The following is a 19,370-nucleotide window of genomic DNA, read 5'->3' as shown; positions in this document are numbered from 1 at the left end:
TAGCTATATAAAATTTAGTCTCTTCCCAATGCTATTAATTAGCTACAGAAAAAGTAGTAGTTTTAAAAACATGAAGCTTATTAGATGTCTCTGACTTCTTCAGTGATTAATAAGAAACTTAACTCATATAAAATAATTCAGACTATTCTGTTATGCTTGTAAGAACTAGATATTAGATATAGTTCTAATATGTAACATATAGATATTATATTTCTACATACTTTAATTTTTCTAGTAAACATTTACAAGTTTTAACAATCCTGAAATTAAAAATTGACAAGCATTGTACCTCTAGTGCATGCTGTATTTTGTCTTTTTGCTTTCCAGATTGAGAAATGGTGCTGCTAATGCTGGAAGTGCTAGTTTCACAGATCTGCTCACCCAGAAGAGTATCTTCTGGTAACAGTGTCTCTGCCCACAGCCGACAGATGCCATCAAGACATGACGTGAGTAACACATTACAGACTAAACCCCTAAAGATAGACATATCAAGGAATTATCCAATATAATTAAATTAGGCATATGGACACAGCAAAAATCAGGGGAATGTACAGGTATTTAGCAGTTATAATTACTTCATCCAAATTTCTATGCTAACTAAACATTTTATATGAGTAGTGACTTTTAGTATGTTGATAGATAAACTCATAAATTATTAGCAAAAATGCATGTGAACATAGAATGGTTATTATTTGTTAAATCCAGCAGTTACCATAAAACTGTGGACATGAAACTCCCTAAATTATCTGGCTTGCTGGATTATGTGAAGAATACAATTTTACTCAATCCTGAAAAGTGAAATCAGCTAATTAAACATGAGTATATAAAACAAAGCTTCTAAGTGCTAATTGTTTAAGCAAATATTCTATTTCCAATGCCACAATACTATTTGATAAAGACCAAGCCTTATGCTTTCTGGCATAACCTGAGAAGGCACTAAAGTTAAGACCATATTTTAAAATAAGTCTCTCCTATTAATGTGACTATGACTGTTGTACTAGGTAATCCAGAAGCATACGTGAAGATACTCATATGTTTTATTTCTTGAAAGTATAAGCAGAGAAATTGAACCATGTTCTTGTAGCCAAATTTTAAGCAGTGTGTTAAAAAAAAGTTCAAACATTTATTTATTTATTTTTAAATAAAATCTTTCAAACCTGGGCATGTATTTGCTAATGTTACGCCATGAAAATCCCGTCACTGCTCGAGGATGAGCTAAATAGACAAATGAGAAGTGGACAACCCCTGAGCATTTCTTCTCTTCATTCTGTTGGGGCAGAAGAGATGACTTCCAACCAGTCACAGGATACCAAACCTTTAAGAGGCAGTCATCCTAGTTAAATCAGCAAAATGACACAGGATTAGATATCTGTAAGTGAAAATGTCACAAAAATAAAATGCTAAATGATGAGGAAACTGCTGTTCCAGTATCTTTAATAAATACTCAATCTATTGCACAGAACTATTTACAGTTTTCCATACAACTTATTCCTGAGGCCATGTATTTTAATGATGGTCATCCTGGAATGAGTTGGAGGACCAAATAAATAGTCTGCTGGCAACACATCAGTCCCAGAAGTAATTTTTCTTGCAGTCTGTTTGGCTCCCTACTTTCCTCTTGGTTGTCTATGCATTTTCTGCATACCACATATGCATGCTTAAATCCCACATCCTTTACCCTGCAAAGACAGAACCCAGAAACGGGCTGCCACTCACAGGACAGTATTAAACTCATTAGCAATCAGTTTCTCCCTTAGGAAAATTTGTGCTGTAAGTCACTGTTGGTTCCCATGGACAGGAAACGTTACTTTCACAGAAAGCACTGTATCTACTGAGCATAGGCACATAATTGAGCAGTAACCATATGATACAACCTTCCTCTCCACTAGCGCAATCTATGCTACCTTTCTGGTTTGAATTGTTGGGCACCACTGATGTAGTTAACTGAAAGACAACTGAAATATTGATACGGCAATACAACAAATGCTGATAAATGAGACAGGAATACATCTACACTGATGTGGGCTAAGGGCAACATTACTAGTACGACCAAAATACATTGTATACAGCTGCAGGACACATCCCTGGATTTCAGGACTGGCTGCTGGAGTACAGATACAGAATAAAGTAAATAAATGAATTAATTATCTCTGAGAGATCTTTTATTTGTATTTCCTGACAAGCACCTAAAAATACAGTATCTAATCACAGATTCTGCAAGAAAGAAGTTTGATAGACAGCCCTGTTAAGAATTATGATTAAAGATTATATAGGAATTAAGATAGAGCTGTCCTACAAATAGGAAATAACTACTGGAACCAACAGCCTCACACACTTAGTCAAATTCTTATGTATATATGGGAATATACATATATATATGTGTATACATATATACATATATACACATGAATATATGTATATTCATGGGAAGCAGAAATATGAAACAAAGCAAATGTTTTGTTAATTTTATAATCACATTGATTCCAAATGTAATGTTTTTAAGGTGGTGTTACTATGTTTATAGTCATAAAACAACAGAGCTCATGATTCAGTTGTCCTCTTTAGTAAGTGTAAGAAAATAATGCTTACTAAAATTCATCTCATCATTTGACCAACATTAAGCACAAGCAATAAATGCTTAACTATCCTGCCTCAAAAAACAAAGGAAATCACTCAAATGAGAGAGTAAAATTAAAGAGAATTATTAATTGAAATCTTAGCTTGACTAGCAATTTGACAAAAAATATGAAAAATTGAAATAGAAGTTAGGAACTGATAACTGATCCCAGACTTCACTGTAAATAGAAAATTCTCTTCTAATTTATGCAGTGATATGCATATTACACCAGTTTAAATGTTTATGTTTTATATCATAATGATATAATGATATGTCCGTATGAATGTCAATGTATTTCTAGGTCAATTCTGAAGTAGTCAGTAACAGTACATAGCTAAATCCAAATTCTTGTTGCTGAAGTTCAAGGAATTATGTGAAATTTATGTATTATATAGGAGATGATAATTTAACTTAGCTCAGACTATAATGTATTTATATGGTATAGGACCATTTTAAATTACTTATTTACTTTTGACAAAGAAATGAACACATCTCAAGCACTTATTTATTTTGTTGTTTTTACCTTCCCAGCTGTTGCAAAGTATTCACCATCAGGAGACCATGCCATCAAATGTACCGATACTGCAGTCCTAAAGACACAAAAGTAAAGTTTTAAACTGTAAGTAAAGTCTTTTATTCCATGTTTTTATTCCATGTATATTCAGTTGATTCAGTATTACTGTGCATTATTTATACGAAATATATTCAAATTTATAGCTGTAACTTTAAACATACTTTAGAAACGGCAGAAGCATAAGAGTATTTGCTTGATTGAAACAATGTATTTACTATTCTCACACAGTTTTCTCTACAGAAAACCAGTATATTAAAATTAATTAAGTATGGCAAGCCCTGGCTAGATCTAATGAGATCACAGATGTGAATATTGTTCTACTTGCTTTTCTATTCCCAGTGAAACCAAGACTTAGGAATAAAGGAAAGTGAAGATCTTTTAGATAATTTGCAATGCTATTTCACAATGACTGAAATGTATGGGTCAGCTGAAAGAGGCAAGCAGCCTACACAGTGCTTTATAGGCATAAAATCTGAAATGTTTTCAAAAGTCAGACAAAACTTAGGTTTATGGGTGGCTGCTTTCCAAGTCTGTATATCTATAGAAATGACAGATCATGAAACACTTCTGTAACATGGATCTCAAATGTAACTGGGAAGAAAGAGCGTTTCAAGACTCTTAACTCTGAGGAACCTGCTTTGGCAGGGGGTTGGACCCGATGATCTGTCGAGGTCCAACCCCTACAGTTCTGTGATTCTGTGATTCCTAAGTTTCAGAAAACACCTCTCATCTTGATCAGCATAGCATGTCTGCCTGCTATTGCTCCTATGTTTGGTCTTATTCAATATCTCAGCACTACTTTCAAAGCTGAGAAGGGGGACAATTTATACATATTGCCAGTGATACAGTCAAGTCTTTGACAAGGTTACCTGATGACTTAGTCACATGAAAAATATTTTTACTTTGAGTAACTTATATTGTTTGAATTTTATGGTATTTTAAGCCTATTTAAAAGCAAATTTTACAATATGGTTTTCTAGAGAAAGATAGAGATGATATATGAGTTGGCATTGCAATCTGTCTTAAAATGAGTTATCTCACTCACTTGCACTGCCAGACACACTTCCAGTCATTTAGAACAGGGAGAACTTTATCATCTTTCATCTGATTGTCAGGATCATCTTCATCTTCTTCTAGAATGTCACTAGATGGTGGGGCCCACAATTGCAAACAGTTAGTTGCTGTCAGTAGCCTGTTACCTGAAAGTGAACAACATCAAAGCTGGGAAACCAAGATGATGCATTCATCATCTGTCATCACATTTTGATGAGAATTATTAAAAACAAGTTGAAAGCACAACTTTATGAAGTCATTTTAAATATGATAGGGTATTCAATCATATTATACAGCTATTTTTATCAAAACATTTTAAATTTCTAATGTCTTTTAAGAAAGAATATGTTTGTTTTGATGTTTTTAAATGACTTAAATTGATAGATCATATTTTACAATGACTGTTGAAGACGCTAAACAGCCATTAACATCTCAAATACTACATATTGTTAGGCATTTTATCATTTTCTCTCTCTTGGTACGCTGCTGACTTCAATTGTGCTAAAATCCTATTTAAATGATTTAAGTAGTGATTTAAGCCAGTTAGCAACTTAACACCATGATTCCCAAACTAAAATCTTGCACAAAACACTCAAATACTTGGTAGTGCATCTTCACAAATGCTAATTGCAGCACTGCATTTTATGTAACACTGCCTGAGAATGGACCATCTAAAATGTCTGTATTTGTTCTCCCATTTCATTTCAATAAAAATAATTTGTGTTCAAGTTCTTCAACTACAAATGTTGAACAAATGCATCAAAAGTTCCACATTACCTTGAGGATCCCATGCTAGGTTGTAAGTCATAGAACTGAGGAAAAATTGCCCTGTTTTAAGCCACTGACACCTTAGCTGCTGTAGTTTAAAAAAAATAAAGAATTAATTTTCACATCAACAGCAAAATACAAAGGCATTTGTATTTCTTTCTTTCTTTAGAAAATTACTATTTAGCCTATTACATACAAATTCAGGACCCAGCGCCAGATTGTGGAATCTAGTTTTAATAATTTCTTCAGTTGTTTTATAAAAAATTGTATGCATCACAGAGTGCTGTGTGAACCTGACCTGGATCTGTCACATACACAAATGTATTTGTAGATTACCGTAAACCAGGCATACATTTACAACAATATACGGAATGGCACTATAGATAGAACAAAGATTGTGAAACACACTTGAGAGCACAGTTAAGACTTGAGCATTCAGTCATGACCACGTTGTTAAAACTAGCTTGGAAACACATATACACAAACAAGTCATGTATCTGTACTCCAGATCTGATAGACCAATTTAAAGAAATACCAGCTCACCACCATGTCACTCTAGCATGAGATGTTGGGAACTTGGGAAAGTGCAATGCCCAGTTCGGTTTATACAGTAGATGATCCTGACCATCCGATTTTATTACGGATGGTGGAAAAAGTTTATTGACTAGTCTTTTGTGTGCCAATTCAATAAGAACTGGCAGACATACTTTTTTCTAAGAACCTAAACTGAATTACAGCCATGAAATACATACTTACACTATTTCTTTTATGATTATTTATACCAAGTGGTTCAAAAATGCAAACAGCATTTCCATACGATGCTGCAATCTGGAAAAAAAATGAAGACTCAAGATGTAAGGTGTAGATAAGTCTAGCTGCTCTTTAGTATTTCAAAATAGCTAAAGAATTTCCAGTACAAATTCTATGTGTAATCAAACAAGAAAAGTAAAATTAATATAAATGCAATTCATTGTGTTATACAAATACCTTCTAAAGGAAGTTGAGAAATGCATACCTTTGAATGAGCCCATCTTTAAGATCTTAACTTAAGCAGAGAATACATCTTGTTCAGTGGGATACACACTGTCCATCAGATCTAATACATACTTCTAAAGCAACTACCATTGATGCATAAGAGAAAGCTGATATCTTCACTACTTCTACTCTTGTTCGCTCTACTTTACAACTAACTAATGAAATAATTATTAGTGTCTGGGTCTCAGCGTGATCCTGTGTTCCATTTTGTACCTCTAAATAGTAATTACTAAAAAATGGGAGGAAATTTGATTCCATTTGAATAGCTAAATATATTGCCAGGTAAGACAAACAGTAAATGGGAAAACTGAAGTACTTGTACCACTCCTTAATTGCTTTAATCTACTTTTTTTCACAGAAACCTCTATTTACACAATGGCCTTTATTAGGAATTTAATCTGGTTGTGCTCCTAATATTCAAATGCTTGTAAGTACTTTTGACTATCTTGTAAATTCTGTCTTCTTGCTTAAAAGATTTTTAAAAGAACAACTGTTTAAGTTTCTCCCATTCAGGATTTGGTGTCTTCAATACAGAAATTATGCAAAAGTTTCACTACTGTTCTTATGAAATCTTACTTCCTCTTCATACAGGGTAAGGAAAAAAAAAGGTTGCAATAACACACTCGCCCCAGAAAAACTGACCATGAGTTCAGAGTCCTGTATGCAGAAGCACCCAGGGGTTCATGGTGATCTTGCAGCGGTCCCCCATGCAGATGGAATCTCTCTTCCAGTCCCACCGGGACTGCTTGGTTGTAGTGCAGGGGCCTTGCCAGCTAAACTTGCCTGAATTCTAACTGGGGCTTTCTAAATACTAAAACCAATTTGTTTACAAGCTAACAGTGGTAGGCAGGGAAAACTGATAAGCAAAATTTGCTCAGTGCTCTGCAATACCTCATAGAAAGTTGTTTTCTTTTTTCAGCAATCTAGACTGTCTGTTTAGTATTGTTTGGGGATTAAAAATAAAGCTATGCATTGTTTGGGGATTAAAAGTAAAGCCGAGCAGCTAGTCAAGGGCCGCACAGTTGCAAAAGCTCACACTGTAGCACTTTGAAACACATTAAACATGCCTAGACTTTTCTGAAAAATAAAGAACTTTTAATTCATTACTTTGCAGGAAGCACAAATATACACAAACAAATGTGAGTGTGTATACATGAATATATTCTTGTTGTCATTAGCTACATGCAAGCGTACAATAATGGCATTCACAAAACAAAAATTTTAATACCATTGCTATACAGTAACTAATACATATTCCTACATTTTGTGAGACTTGTCATTGTACATCCTGGAAAGGTATAAAATCCATTTTTAAAAGATGCTTCCTGCTTGTTCCCCGCACCCCAACCCAAAACTTACAAAAATAAATTACTATTATAATAAAACAATCTTCTGCTTAAGGAGGATTGCATAAGAAGCTTTCTTCAGAAAGTTAAAGATCAGTAAAAATATTTGTCATGAAATTAACTCAGTAATAGCATTAACATATTATGTTTAATTATGTCATTTAGAGTATTCATTTTTTCCTTCTTCAAGTTTATAAAACAAACAAACAAACAATTAAAATCCTTACCCTGCCTTGTCGTTGGGAGCACTCCACACAACTGACCTGGATGTTTCCATGTTTAGCACCAGGAATAATTTGTACACACTCGAAGTCATTTGCCAGAATAACAATGTCACAGCCAGAACCATATGCCTGAAATAATTTTTAAAAGAAATAAATTTATAAGAAATACAATTTAAAGTTTATTAAAAACAAACAAAAAATCTACAAAAGCACTAACAAACAACTAAATTATTATTAGAATTATTATGTTTTTTAAAAAAATCTGTGAAAATCTCCATTTACACAAATAATGAACTTTATGTTATTACTATGTAGAGAGTTTATTCCTCATCATCTTGGTAACACCAGCAGGATAAGCAACAAGTAAAAAGCAACTTTTAAGGGTCACTCTTCAAAGTCTTTCAGATTAGGAAAGATTCTTTCAGGAGGGAAAAGAAATTCTGCCAGATGATGCTGACACGTTGAGAAACTTAAAGTGGTGAAAGGGTATGTCCAGCTATGCACAGATATGAACATACTGAGGTTTGATCAGTTTATGGACTAAGTGTACAATAAAATAATGAATACTATCACCTTGCCTTGGAAATGTATGTTTTTACATTTATCGGACAGTGGAGTATAACACCCATTGAAAAATAATGTCAACTTCCTCGTAAGGGGGTGTCGAGAGGCAGGAGACCTTTTCTCCATTAACACCAGTGACAGAACCCGCGGGAACGGGGTTAAGCTGAGGCAGGGGAAATTGAGGCTGGACGTCAGGAGGGGGTTCTTCACAGAGAGGGTGGTTGCACACTGGAACAGGCTCCCCAGGGAAGTGGTCACTGCACCGAGCCTGTCTGAATTTAAGAAGAGATTGGACTGTGCACTTAGTCACATGGTCTGAACTTTTGGGTAGACCTGTGCGGTGTCAAGAGTTGGACTTGATGATCCTTAAGGGTCCCTTCCAACTCAGAATATTCTATGATTCTATGATTCTAACTGTCAGATGTTGACAGTATTATATTAAAAATGTTTATTCTACTTTCAAGGGAAAAAAATCTCCATGGTTATAATTTTGTTTTCTCTTCAGCATCATAGGAAATGAAGAAAAATTCTATTTGTTTGCAGTTACACCATTGCTAATTTACACAACCATATTAGACTTTCTTTTTAAAAATGAAAGCAGAGCCTAAAGATATTTCTGCTATATAACGCTGCTGCTCCTTAGTATCAGTGAAAACATATTTAATACAGGAACAATTGTACTCTTCCTGCATAACAGATTTACAAGGGTTGGTTTCCATTTTTATGCAACCAATTTTTATGTTATCAAGTTCCAAGGGCATGAGCAATATGAACCCATTTCAAAACAAACTAGCAAAGGAGAGCTTAAATCTTCCACGGCAAAACGAAATAGTAAGAAATACTCATTACAGAATTTAAGCTCTGTGTGTACTTTCACTTTCTCTTTGTTGTTGTTTTTTTAAAGTTTTTCAAGTTTTCTTCCCTGCACTCATTATTGAATTTGCATAAAAATTCCTTAAATATGCTCCCCTCTTTAAAAAGTGTATCAAAGAGAAGTTTTTCCACAAGAATACAATTTCTGCACTTTTGAGCATTAAAAAAAACGTGTTATAATAATAATTTGTCTTGGGTATATTGTATTTCATTGTACATTACAAACTACAGCCTAAATAATTTGTTTAAGAATAGGTTATAATACAATGATAGTTTGGAGCATTTTTTTTTTTTTGGCAGGATAAGTATGTATGTCTGCCAACCTTTTACCTGTCCTAATGCACTAGAGTATTCTAAACCCCTTAATCTCTCCAGATGTTCTGTTGCACCGAATTCCCACATTCAAGCATAGAAATCCCATTCTCTCATCAATATACTAACAATCTGTTTCAGAGTGAAAAGTTATAGTAAGATGTCTGTTTCCTGATTTTTTTCCATAGATTCCAATACAGAAGGCAGAAATTTTACAACAGCTGAATAAAGCAGTGATCCTCCTGGAAAGGAGAATCAAATGAGAAAATCTGAAGAAAAATGCTGAATTTAGTGAAAGTTTAGCCACTGCTACAAACAAAAAGGAAACTGCAATATAAGCAGAAAAGCGGATACTCAGACTGAAGAAATTAACATGAGGTAGATTACCGACTTTTATCTAATATGCAGACCTGTAAGCTGTTTCTTGTGCTAACATTTCCCCAAACATTGTGTTGCCTGTCATATATAAAGCTTTAGCTTTTAATAATTTTTTCAGTCACAACTGTGAAAATAAATCTCATACAGCTTCCAAACAGTTGGGCCTGTTACAAAATCATAATGCGTGACTGTTAAAACTTCTAGAATTCTGGATCTTTGTTTCTAAGTGAAAGGGTTGTGGAATTTCAGCTGAGAATATTACATCTCCCAACTTGAGAACTGGCAAAAAATACACAAAGAAAAATATCAGGACTTCAGAAAGACTGTGACAAAATGTTTTGCTATTAGTTTCCTGAAACCCAGAAAATCATTGTGTTTCTATAAATTACCTTCTTGTTACCAAAATATTTAAAGTAACAGGTCTTGCATGTCCTTGCAAAGAAACTTTTAAAGAAAAACAATTATTCCTTTTTTTTTTTTTTTAAATGTATTGCAATTTGTTGCTCCAGAAGATGTCTATTAGCACAGTTGTTAACTGAGAACACGTTTACACATTTTACAACCTGAAGAAAGTTAGGTTCAATAGCTATATACATTTTGCTTGTGAACACCTATTTTTGTGAGCATTATCATCACCGGCCAACATGCAAGTTTTGATGTGGTCCCGTATGACGTGGCCCAGTTGCTAAGTGCCTATCTGAACATGAAATGAAGATACTAATTTTACTAGTAGCTGCAGCAATGAAATATTCAAAGTAGCTATGCAATTGCACATAAAAATGAAAACAAGGTATGAAATGCAGACTGTCTGAAAGACTTCTGAGGCCATCTCATGAAAATAAAGTGACACAGTGTTGTCTTTATGTGTCCTCAAAGTCTACAATCACTCTGGAAAGCTCTAAGGAACTGACAGTAGAGTATCAGTATACTGCAAGCAGGAGAGAGGAAAAAAAAATTGCTAAAAGGTGGTTAGAGGGACATTATCTGTGTAAGAGAATATCCTGGTTCCTTCATGACTAGGCTGTGTAATTGTTTGACCCAGTCTGGGAGGTAAAAAATAATTATTAATTATTTTATTATTTAATTATTTTAATAATTATTTAAATTGAATATGATTTCTTCCAGAAAGTGGGAGACAAAAAGACTTGAGACACTGAAATAATTTGTGGCACTGAACTGAAAATCTCTTTGCCTTATTGTTCTCCAACTTTATATATTGAATTTACTGCAAAACCAACTCCTCTGGTGGTGTGAAATGCTGGTCAGTCCAGCAAACATTCACAAGTAGTAAGGGAGATGGAGACCAGGATGGATACCAGGCAATGCTGCTAGAGACACCCGAGTCCCCATGGAGATCCAGGATACAAATGCCCACAGGTAGACAAAAAAATAGAACCAAGTCCTGCAGTTTCAATAATTTATTCAGAATTCAATATTCACAAGCAGTTTAATCTCCCACTACTTTTCTCAAAGGGCGAGCAATTAAAACAGTAAAGAATCGAAAGATTCAAATTCAGTTTTTATTTCAACAATCTGCCTCATAATTATTGATACAAACCTGCTAAAAAGATTTGATTTAAAATGTTGCTCAATACAGTCAAAAAAAGGCACTGATCCACTTAAAATAAGGTCTTAAACTTCTCAGATAATCCCTTGTTTCAATGTTGGTATTGATAACTTGCAAATTTCAATTTCAATTAAACATGATTTATCACTAGTTTCAGTCCTGTTAGAAGGAGTTAGGGACACGTGCCTCAAAATTGATATGGGGAAGGGTGCTTAATTTTCTTAAATATGCATTCATATATGTGTGTAGTTTGACAATGCATGAACCAGAAAAGATTTAATAACTGTGTACAGTTGTTTACTTTGTGAAGTAAGAGAACTCAGTATCCGGCTTATTCCAACGTTTCAGTTTCTCCTCCTCTGTCCCCTATGTACCCCTTTATATTATAGCAGCAAATGAACATTTTTCTGGATAATTACACTATTTAGCATGTTTTTATGAAGTTAACTGAAAAGGTTAACTTCAAATTAACTATTTAAAGGTTAACTTTAAATAAAAGGGTGTTTTACAGTAGAAGTTTTATCTTTTTTTCCTTAAAGAATCATCAAAATGCAGAGATCTCTAAGTAAAATCTTACCACTGTCACTCTTATCTTTCCTTCTCTTTGCCTGTGCCTGGGACTACACAAGCAGCTGGCAGCATACCCCATGTCCTGTGCCAACAGAGGGGATTTAGTTCTTTAGAGACCTCAGTTGGAACACATTCTCAACAGGTAGCAGCCTGCAGCTCCAGGGTCCTTGAGTAAGTGATGTCTCTTGGCTTTGGGGTCATTTTCTTAGTGTAGATATTTATTCTGAGTATGGTTCTTGTTTCTTGAAACTATGTAAAGGTATATTTACTTTAAAACTTAAGTTTATTTATGAAGTACATCATATTGCCACTTTTGAGAAAAGGCACGCCCATATTTTAAAATAATCATTCACTTTTTCACTTTTATAGTCTCCAAGCTTTTCAAAACAGCAGGGGTCAATATACTTTCCAGTACCGAAAGGTATTTCCACATATGTGTTGGGTCTGTCTGGGATGGAATCACCTTTCCCTGCAGCAGCCCACAGTACCGTGTTCTGCACTCGTAGCTGGAACAGCACTGATATCACTCCAGTGTTGTGTCTATTACTGCATAGTGCTGGCACAGCATCACGACTCCCTCCAAGCCCTCAAGAGTCAGCAGGCTGTGGGTGGGCAAGTGATGGGGAGAGGACATCACCAGGGCAGCTGACCTAAACCAACCAAAAGGATATTCCGTAACACCTGATGCCACACTCAGCAATAAAAAGGGGGGCTCTTGTGGGGGAGGGGGCTGTTCCTCCTGAACAACCACTACACATTTTGAGGCCCTGCTTCCCAGGATGTGGCCGAACATCGCTCATTAAGGGGAAGTAGAGATTTTTTTTTTTTCCTTCTCTCTGTGCTTCTGCGCAGCCTTATTGTTGTTTTTGTTTCTTTTTCTCCCCATTCCCTTTCCCTTTAATAAAACCATTCTCATCTCAAACCTCGAGCTCTTTGTGTTGTATTTTCTCCCCCTTCCTCTTTGAGGAGAGGGCGGAGTGAGAGAGCGGTTGTGGTGGAGCTCGGCTGCCCACCCGAGTAAAACCACCACAACATACCACCTTATATGTCTTAATACAAGTTTCACATTTGATTACTTCTATTAAGCTTTTCTAGTATACTCAATATATTAGCACATTTACATTAGAACAGAATGTGTTTCATATTCTTTTTAATTTGTCCTTTAATTTCTTGAGCTAGTAACACAGTAGAAGTACCCTACACTGACAAAGAATAGGGAAGTGCCATAATATTTAACATCAGTAGTTCTTTCTAAAGGATTCAGCTGACATCTTCAGAGAGATCATTCATGGCAGTACAGACCTCTCCTGCCAGAAGAAGAGTGGTTCCCATATTTGTGGCAACAGAGTGATGATCTGCACAGCCTGATAAATGGAATGGAAAACTGGTAAGCCATACAAAAAGTAAAGGTAGAGAATAAGATGCTAAGGTACTGTAATGTGTGAAAGCAGTGCAGAGGTCTCAGACAAACGGGAGTTATAAGCAGTCATTGAATAAAACAAGTGCATTAAAACCACCCACATGGAATTCTTGCCAACCTCCATTTCTAATGTCACTGATAACTTTAAACAGAAAATTAAATGGAATTGCAAAACTGCCAGAATGCAAGGATGACTTGCAAGATTCACAAGCAACTAATAAGCTACAGTTTGCCAATGTCTGCTCTAACTGTCAAGAGCTAGGACCACTGAAATGAACAATGACAAAGCTCTAATTGAATGCAGGAGCACCAGGCTTTGCCTCTGAAAAAGCAGGACATTGTGTATCCTACTGTGACAGTTCATGCTATATCCTTGATTTTCAGATACTAAGAAAGAGGCATGTGCATCTTCATCTTCCACATGTCTGTCTTTTCCTGTTTGGTTCTCCGATTGTAACGATGTTTTATAAATACGTAATATTTATTTTATATTTCTCTTTGTATATAAAACGATTCTCTTCTTTCTACAGCCTGGAAATATCTACAAATTTGATGTGAGTGAAATAGACCAGAAGTTCTCAAGCTCTAACGTTTACTATTACGGGTACAGAGGCATTTCAAGATGGCAAATGATGTCAAAGAAACAAAATCAGAATCAGCCAACAGTGGTATTAAAAAAAAAAAAAAAAAAAAAAAAAAAGTTCACCTTTATTAAAACCTAAATTAAAGCCTGTATTGGTATTGTGAGATAATCTAAAAGTTCAGCTATTCCTCCTGTATAACAACACTTTTTTAAAGTTGCGGCTATAGATAGTAAACAGGTAAGACTAAGAAATTCCTATTCCCTCCTATTAGCAATGAAGCCACCTGGATTCTGAAACCTTTTCAAACAGCTATCAACAGACAGAACATTTACAATCCCCCTTCTCTCTCCCAAACACCAGGAGAATTACAAATGGTCAATGCAAACTGGCAAAATAAGTCCAAAAAGCCCACCGCTAGCATGTGCTGGTAGAGTAGGCTTTCCTAAACTGACATTGAGACAGATTTGTGATTAAATGCTTTACAATATGTTTACACACAGAGTTTCACAGAAAAAAAATGTACTAAGGACTCAGAAGTAAAGAGTCTATTGTGCCATTCGTGTAAACATGACACAGTGGAGAACATACAGATTACATGCAATAAATAACAGTGGGATTTCAAATGAAACTTTTACTAAGTGATTTTTCAGGAAGGATGAAGTAGAGGAGAAATGCACAGCAGAGCAGAAAACCTATTCTCAGTTATTGTGGAAGAACATTTTGCTTTTTTAATTGCCAAAGATGACATATGTGTGGGAAACTCTACCTGCAACTGTTTCTGAAATTCATTGGAACATGCTGTCCAAAGAGGTTGTAGAGTCTCTTTGGAGATATTCAAAATTTACTTGGATGCGATCCTGTGTAACATGCTCTAGGTGATGCTGCTTCAGCGTGGGGTTGAACTAGATAATCTCTGGAGGTCCCTTCCAACCTCAGCCATTCTGTGATTACACACAGTTCCAGGCCAAGTGTCAGTGCTGGCATGGAAGATGCCAATAAGCTTTTTCAAAAACTAAAAACCTAAATTAAAAACTTTTCAACTCCATCAGAAAAGTGCTTATGTACAGGTACCTAGACTGACCTTAGAAACAGCTATCTTCTGTTCAAAGTTTCTGAAAAAAAAAACAGCCTTGAGTTTGGACAAAGGGCAGAAGTCATACAAACAGATTAATCACAGCTCATCTTTGTAAGAAACCACCTTATTCCAGGTCACGGGAACTCAGACTGGTAACATACACAGCACCTAGGGTTAGGGTTGGTGACTGAAGTTGGGTTAGCTAAAAAAGGCTGCTTAATGACAAAAGCTATGTAAAATCAAATACTGCTTCAAAAATGTAGATAGTTTACAAGCTTTAACAATACATTAGTTGCCTATTAGACTACAAGGTTCAAATATTGTGTGCTTTTTCTCTTTAGCCAGGGTGTGTACTTTGTAAGGCCCATTTATATAAATATCAGCTGACTGCCTGTAACTTTTGTGAATTCCTTTGTGGAAACACAGTTAACAATATTTGCTGAAATGAGAATGGGAAGCCCAGCTCAACAGCAAGTCAAATAGTGCACTGAAGCATCACCAGAAATGATAAAAACAGAACTTCTGTCATTTAGTAATAAAAAAGAAAAGAAAAAAAGAAAAAACTGTCTGATCCTAGTTCTTGTTTCACTCCCTGGAGTCACTAATACTAGCATTTTAGCACATAAAAAATAACGAATGGCAAACATTCCTTTTCCCTTTGTCATTCTCAGAATAACTAAGATGCCATTCAGTAAAACTTTAAAACAGTATATTTTTTAGGCAGAACATATCATCTGAGCTCTGGCTATACTGACCTGGAAGTTAAAAGCCTACCACAAATACAGAGAAAAGAGAAAAAGGAAAGAGGAAAGCTACAGCTGCAGAATTTCAGGAAATACATTTATAAAGTCATCCCCATCCTGTTAGCTACTTCTTAAATATATTATAAAAAAAATTGGTCACAGCAGACAGAGAAAACAGTGACTGAAGTCTTAGAAAAGTCCTACTTAAACTGTAATATATGTCAATATTAATTTTTGATGTTATCAAAACTGCCATGAGAAATAGCAAAAAGTTGTCTTTTATTGTAGCAGTTTACTGACTTTTCAAATTGTTACAGGAAAGACAACACATCAGAATGCGAATGTGAGTGTGTTACTTATAAATATCAGAAGTAAGAGGTCCCTTTAATGTCAGTATGGCTGCATAGCAGCAGAACAAGGAAAGAAAGAAAAAGATGGCACCTTTTACTTATGAATTTCAAGCATTCATTACTGAAATTAGACATCTGTGATCATCTAAAGTAAGCTTTAAACGTTTGACAAGTCTGATGGCGGTTGTCTGAGACCAAAAATGATGCCCTATATCATTTAATTTGGAATTTGCTTGTGTCTTGGATAATATCTTGTAGATGTTAACACAAAGTCTAACAAGACAATTTATTCACAAATAACAACATACTGATTAGATTTTCGTGTGCTAAGTGCTGCAGAAGGTGATCATTCGTTAAAATCAGACAGGCACCTCAGAAACTGAGGAACACAAAATCGACATGGGAATTGACAAGAAATTGCCCGTGGATGATAAGCAGATTTATTATGTAAATTCACAGACCCCTGAAATTTACCGAAGGCGTTTCTTCTCATCTACTTTTACAGGAGCACCTGCCAAAGAAATTAGAGGTTTTTTAACCCCAGTAACTGAAGCCAACTGCCCATGGGTAGCAGATAGGCCTCTTCAGATGCCTGGTGCAACACAGTATTTTCTCCGTGCAGAAAAACACCATCCGCGTTCAGAAAAAAAACGAAGAAAAAAAAAAACAAAGAGGCGAGGAAACGACCCCCAGGCTGGGGCCGCCCAGCTCGGGGCTTTCCCCCAGCCCAGGGCACAGGGCCCCTGGCCCTCGGAACGCCGCGGGGGCACCGCAGCCCGCCCGGCTCCCCCTCAACGGCCACGGCGGGGCTGGCCCTGCCTGCTGGGGGGCTGCGGAGCCGGGAGAGCTCCGGTGCCCCTCGGTAGCGCCCCCGCGGCCGCCTGTACTCCCACAATACCTCCGCTTTAGCACCCCCCTCTCAGCGATTCCCCTCCCCCCCCCGTCGTTACCGTGAAGGGGACGTCCTCGACGCTGCCCACCGAGTAGCAGTTGTCACCGGGGTTGACAGCGCCGGTGAGCACCTGGTGGAGGTGCATGGCGGCCCCCCCCCCCCACACACACACCCCGGCTCGCCCGGGGACGGCAGCGCCTCAGCCACCGCCGCCTCCACCGAGCACCGCGCGAGCGAGACCCGGATGGCTCCGCGCTCCCGCCCGCCGCACGGGCACGGGCACGGGCACTGCCCGCCACGGGAGCGCGCGCGCGCGGGAGGGAGGAAGGCAAAGGGAAAGGTGGGGGGAGGCGGCGCACGCGCCGGGCAGCGCCCGAGTCAGGTGAGGCGCGAGCAGCAGCAAGAGCCCCTATGCGCGCACCCGGCCGTTGCGCGGGTGATGGGTGGATGGGGGGAGCCCCGCGCGCGGGGCGCTTGAGGAGAGCTGAGGGGCTGAGGGGGAGCGGAGGGGCGCGGGCGGCCGCTGAGGAGCCTCGGGGTGCCGCGGGGTGCCGCGGGGTGCCGGGCTCTCGGCTTACGCCTTGAGGTGAGGCTGCGGCAGGGCGCCTCCTAGGAGCAGGAGGGAGGGAATTTTTTTTTTTTTTTTTTTTTTTCTGGGAGGGGGAAGGGGTTTTAATCAAGCCGGGAGGTGGGCTGGGGAGCGGGAGGCGTGAGGGAAGAAGCGCTCGGGGCGGAGGAGCCCGGGCAGCGCCTCGGTGACTGGAAGCCTGCGGCTGGACCGGCGATGCTCGGGTGCGCTGCGCTCTGCAGGTGCAGAGAGCAAGCTGCCCGTTTATTCACTTTGCTTTAGAGAGTATTTTTTTCCATTAAAGAGCGTCACTTTCTGTCACGTTTCAAAATTCTCACCAAGCTCTTGGGAATCAGTGAGTGTCCCTGCAGCTGCTGTTCACGTTTGAACAGAGCCCGCGGGATGGTACAGCCTGCAGTGGGTACCAGGAGCCCTGCAGGCCCCCTTGGATTAAGAGAGCTGCTTCGTGTCAATGAGAAACAAGTGTTTCAAACTTGTAAACGTCCATTTACAGCACCTTGATGAGAAAACTACTACCTTTTCCTCTCCTTGGACATTTATTCCTGGCAGGAGGCATCGGTCCCGCATCCCAAGGCCCAGCTGCACCCCAACGTTTCTATTTCCCCTTGCTTTTTTTTTTTTTTTTTCTTGCCTTATACTGCTTCTTGAAAGTACACATCTCTTACTGAACAAATGAGTTTACTCAGAATGCAGCGGTAAATTAAAATATAATGAAGTCACCTTTTAATGACAAAAAAAAACCAACAACACACACACCAAAAACCCAACAAAAATGTCAAAAAAGTAAGATTGACCCTATTCCCATGCTACTTAATGTCTGTTCCCTTTTAAAGGGGATGCTATCTCTATTTGAGATGAAATGGGAGATAACCATTTTGATCTTCAGTTGGCCAGGTTACATATCAAGCTACTATAGAATGTTCTCATGCTTCCACTGATACTTACTATTCCATAACTTTTCTGATTAACTTCCACATAAAATGTATGCTAATTTTGTTTCTGTTTTGGTAAGATTTTTCAAATGCATGCAGGAGGACTTAAAGGTAAAACCAGTATATTTTTGGAAATCAGTGGAATAAAGTTTAACTAATGCCTGAAAAGATAAGGAGCTTTTGAATAGAAAATCAGTGCAGGCAGGCATAATATTAAGTAGGATGACAGGAGAACACTGTGATCTTAAGAAAAGCATTTTCCTCTCCTAGGTGTAGTGAAGCTGTCTGGTTTTCTTTGCAAAGAGTCTTTAGTGCAAGTAGAGTACTTGCAGGACCACTTTGATCTTACTGGGTGACAGACATGGCTGGTGAGAGTTCGGGCTTTTAGCTCAGACTTCTGTTACCTAATCAGACTAAGAGTGCCAGTAATTCTTAAGCGTGCCAGCTGTGAGAGAGACTTATTGTTTGAGCTGGTGAGGGATTTTTTAGTGTTTGACTTGTGTGGCGCTCTTATTCCACTGTGACTTTGTTATGGGACAGAGAATGAAGCAGGTAAGATTCCTCTTTAAAGTGAAAATAATGCCAAAATAGGGATTTCCTAGTAAAATACTGTGTTTGGGGCTGTGGAAGCAGACCTTTGTGCAAGAATTGCTCTCCAAGTACCTGCAGATAAGCCCTTCCCATTCCTCCTGAAAAAAAATATTTTCACCTGAGTTTTGCTGACAGATCAAGTTTCATTTATCTTGATTCATCCTTATTTGTGACTTAAATATCTCATGTTGAAATGGTTTTCAGTGCATATAGCGGTGGTTTCTATGCACAAGAACATGTAGCAATCTCTCCCATTCTCCCCCCTCCTTCTCTCTCTGAGGGGAAAAAGAAACACGTAAGGGGCATTTTTTTC

At 37.7% G+C, this 19,370-nt stretch overlaps 1 protein-coding gene and 2 long non-coding RNA genes across 8 annotated transcripts in view; 1 reads left to right on the top strand and 2 right to left on the bottom strand.

Moving 5' to 3' along the window:
• Positions 1-17,273, bottom strand: part of LOC311442440 (dmX-like protein 2) — a 56,398-nt gene extending 39,125 nt beyond the window's left edge. For 2 of the 5 annotated variants that reach the window (XM_084531667.1, XM_084531669.1), the window contains exons 1-8: positions 17,004-17,267; positions 7,621-7,746; positions 5,769-5,840; positions 5,022-5,100; positions 4,237-4,390; positions 3,141-3,207; positions 1,158-1,333; positions 290-473 (exon numbers count right to left, since the gene is read on the bottom strand). In XM_084531667.1, coding sequence (XP_084387793.1) covers positions 290-473; positions 1,158-1,333; positions 3,141-3,207; positions 4,237-4,390; positions 5,022-5,100; positions 5,769-5,840; positions 7,621-7,746; positions 17,004-17,090 — 945 coding nt within the window. In that variant the 5' untranslated portion in view covers positions 17,091-17,267. Of the gene's footprint in view, positions 1-289; positions 474-1,157; positions 1,334-3,140; positions 3,208-4,236; positions 4,391-5,021; positions 5,101-5,768; positions 5,841-7,620; positions 7,747-17,003 lie in introns of all 5 variants that reach the window. The other 3 variants (XM_084531670.1, XM_084531668.1, XM_084531666.1) reach the window with 3 other exon arrangements.
• LOC311442445 lies at positions 328-13,997 on the top strand. 2 transcript variants are annotated; one of them, XR_014696647.1, is made up of 7 exons: positions 328-446; positions 3,149-3,236; positions 6,406-6,474; positions 9,555-9,744; positions 11,944-12,052; positions 13,139-13,268; positions 13,832-13,997. It is a non-coding gene; the product is annotated as an uncharacterized lncRNA (long non-coding RNA). The 2 variants fall into 2 exon arrangements; XR_014696648.1 differs by having other exon boundaries at positions 9,555-12,052.
• Positions 13,015-16,954, bottom strand: LOC311442448. The gene is made up of 2 exons (XR_014696650.1): positions 16,528-16,954; positions 13,015-13,245 (listed from the first exon to the last, which is right to left on the bottom strand). It is a non-coding gene; the product is annotated as an uncharacterized lncRNA (long non-coding RNA).
• Positions 17,274-19,370: the final 2,097 nt, after the last annotated feature.

Source organism: Aythya ferina, assembly GCF_964211825.1.
Source record: "Aythya ferina genome assembly, chromosome: 11".
Taxonomy (NCBI): Eukaryota; Metazoa; Chordata; class Aves; order Anseriformes; family Anatidae; genus Aythya; species Aythya ferina.
The sequence above is the reverse complement of the archived record's forward strand: the minus strand, read 5'-3'. Positions and strand labels throughout refer to the sequence as shown.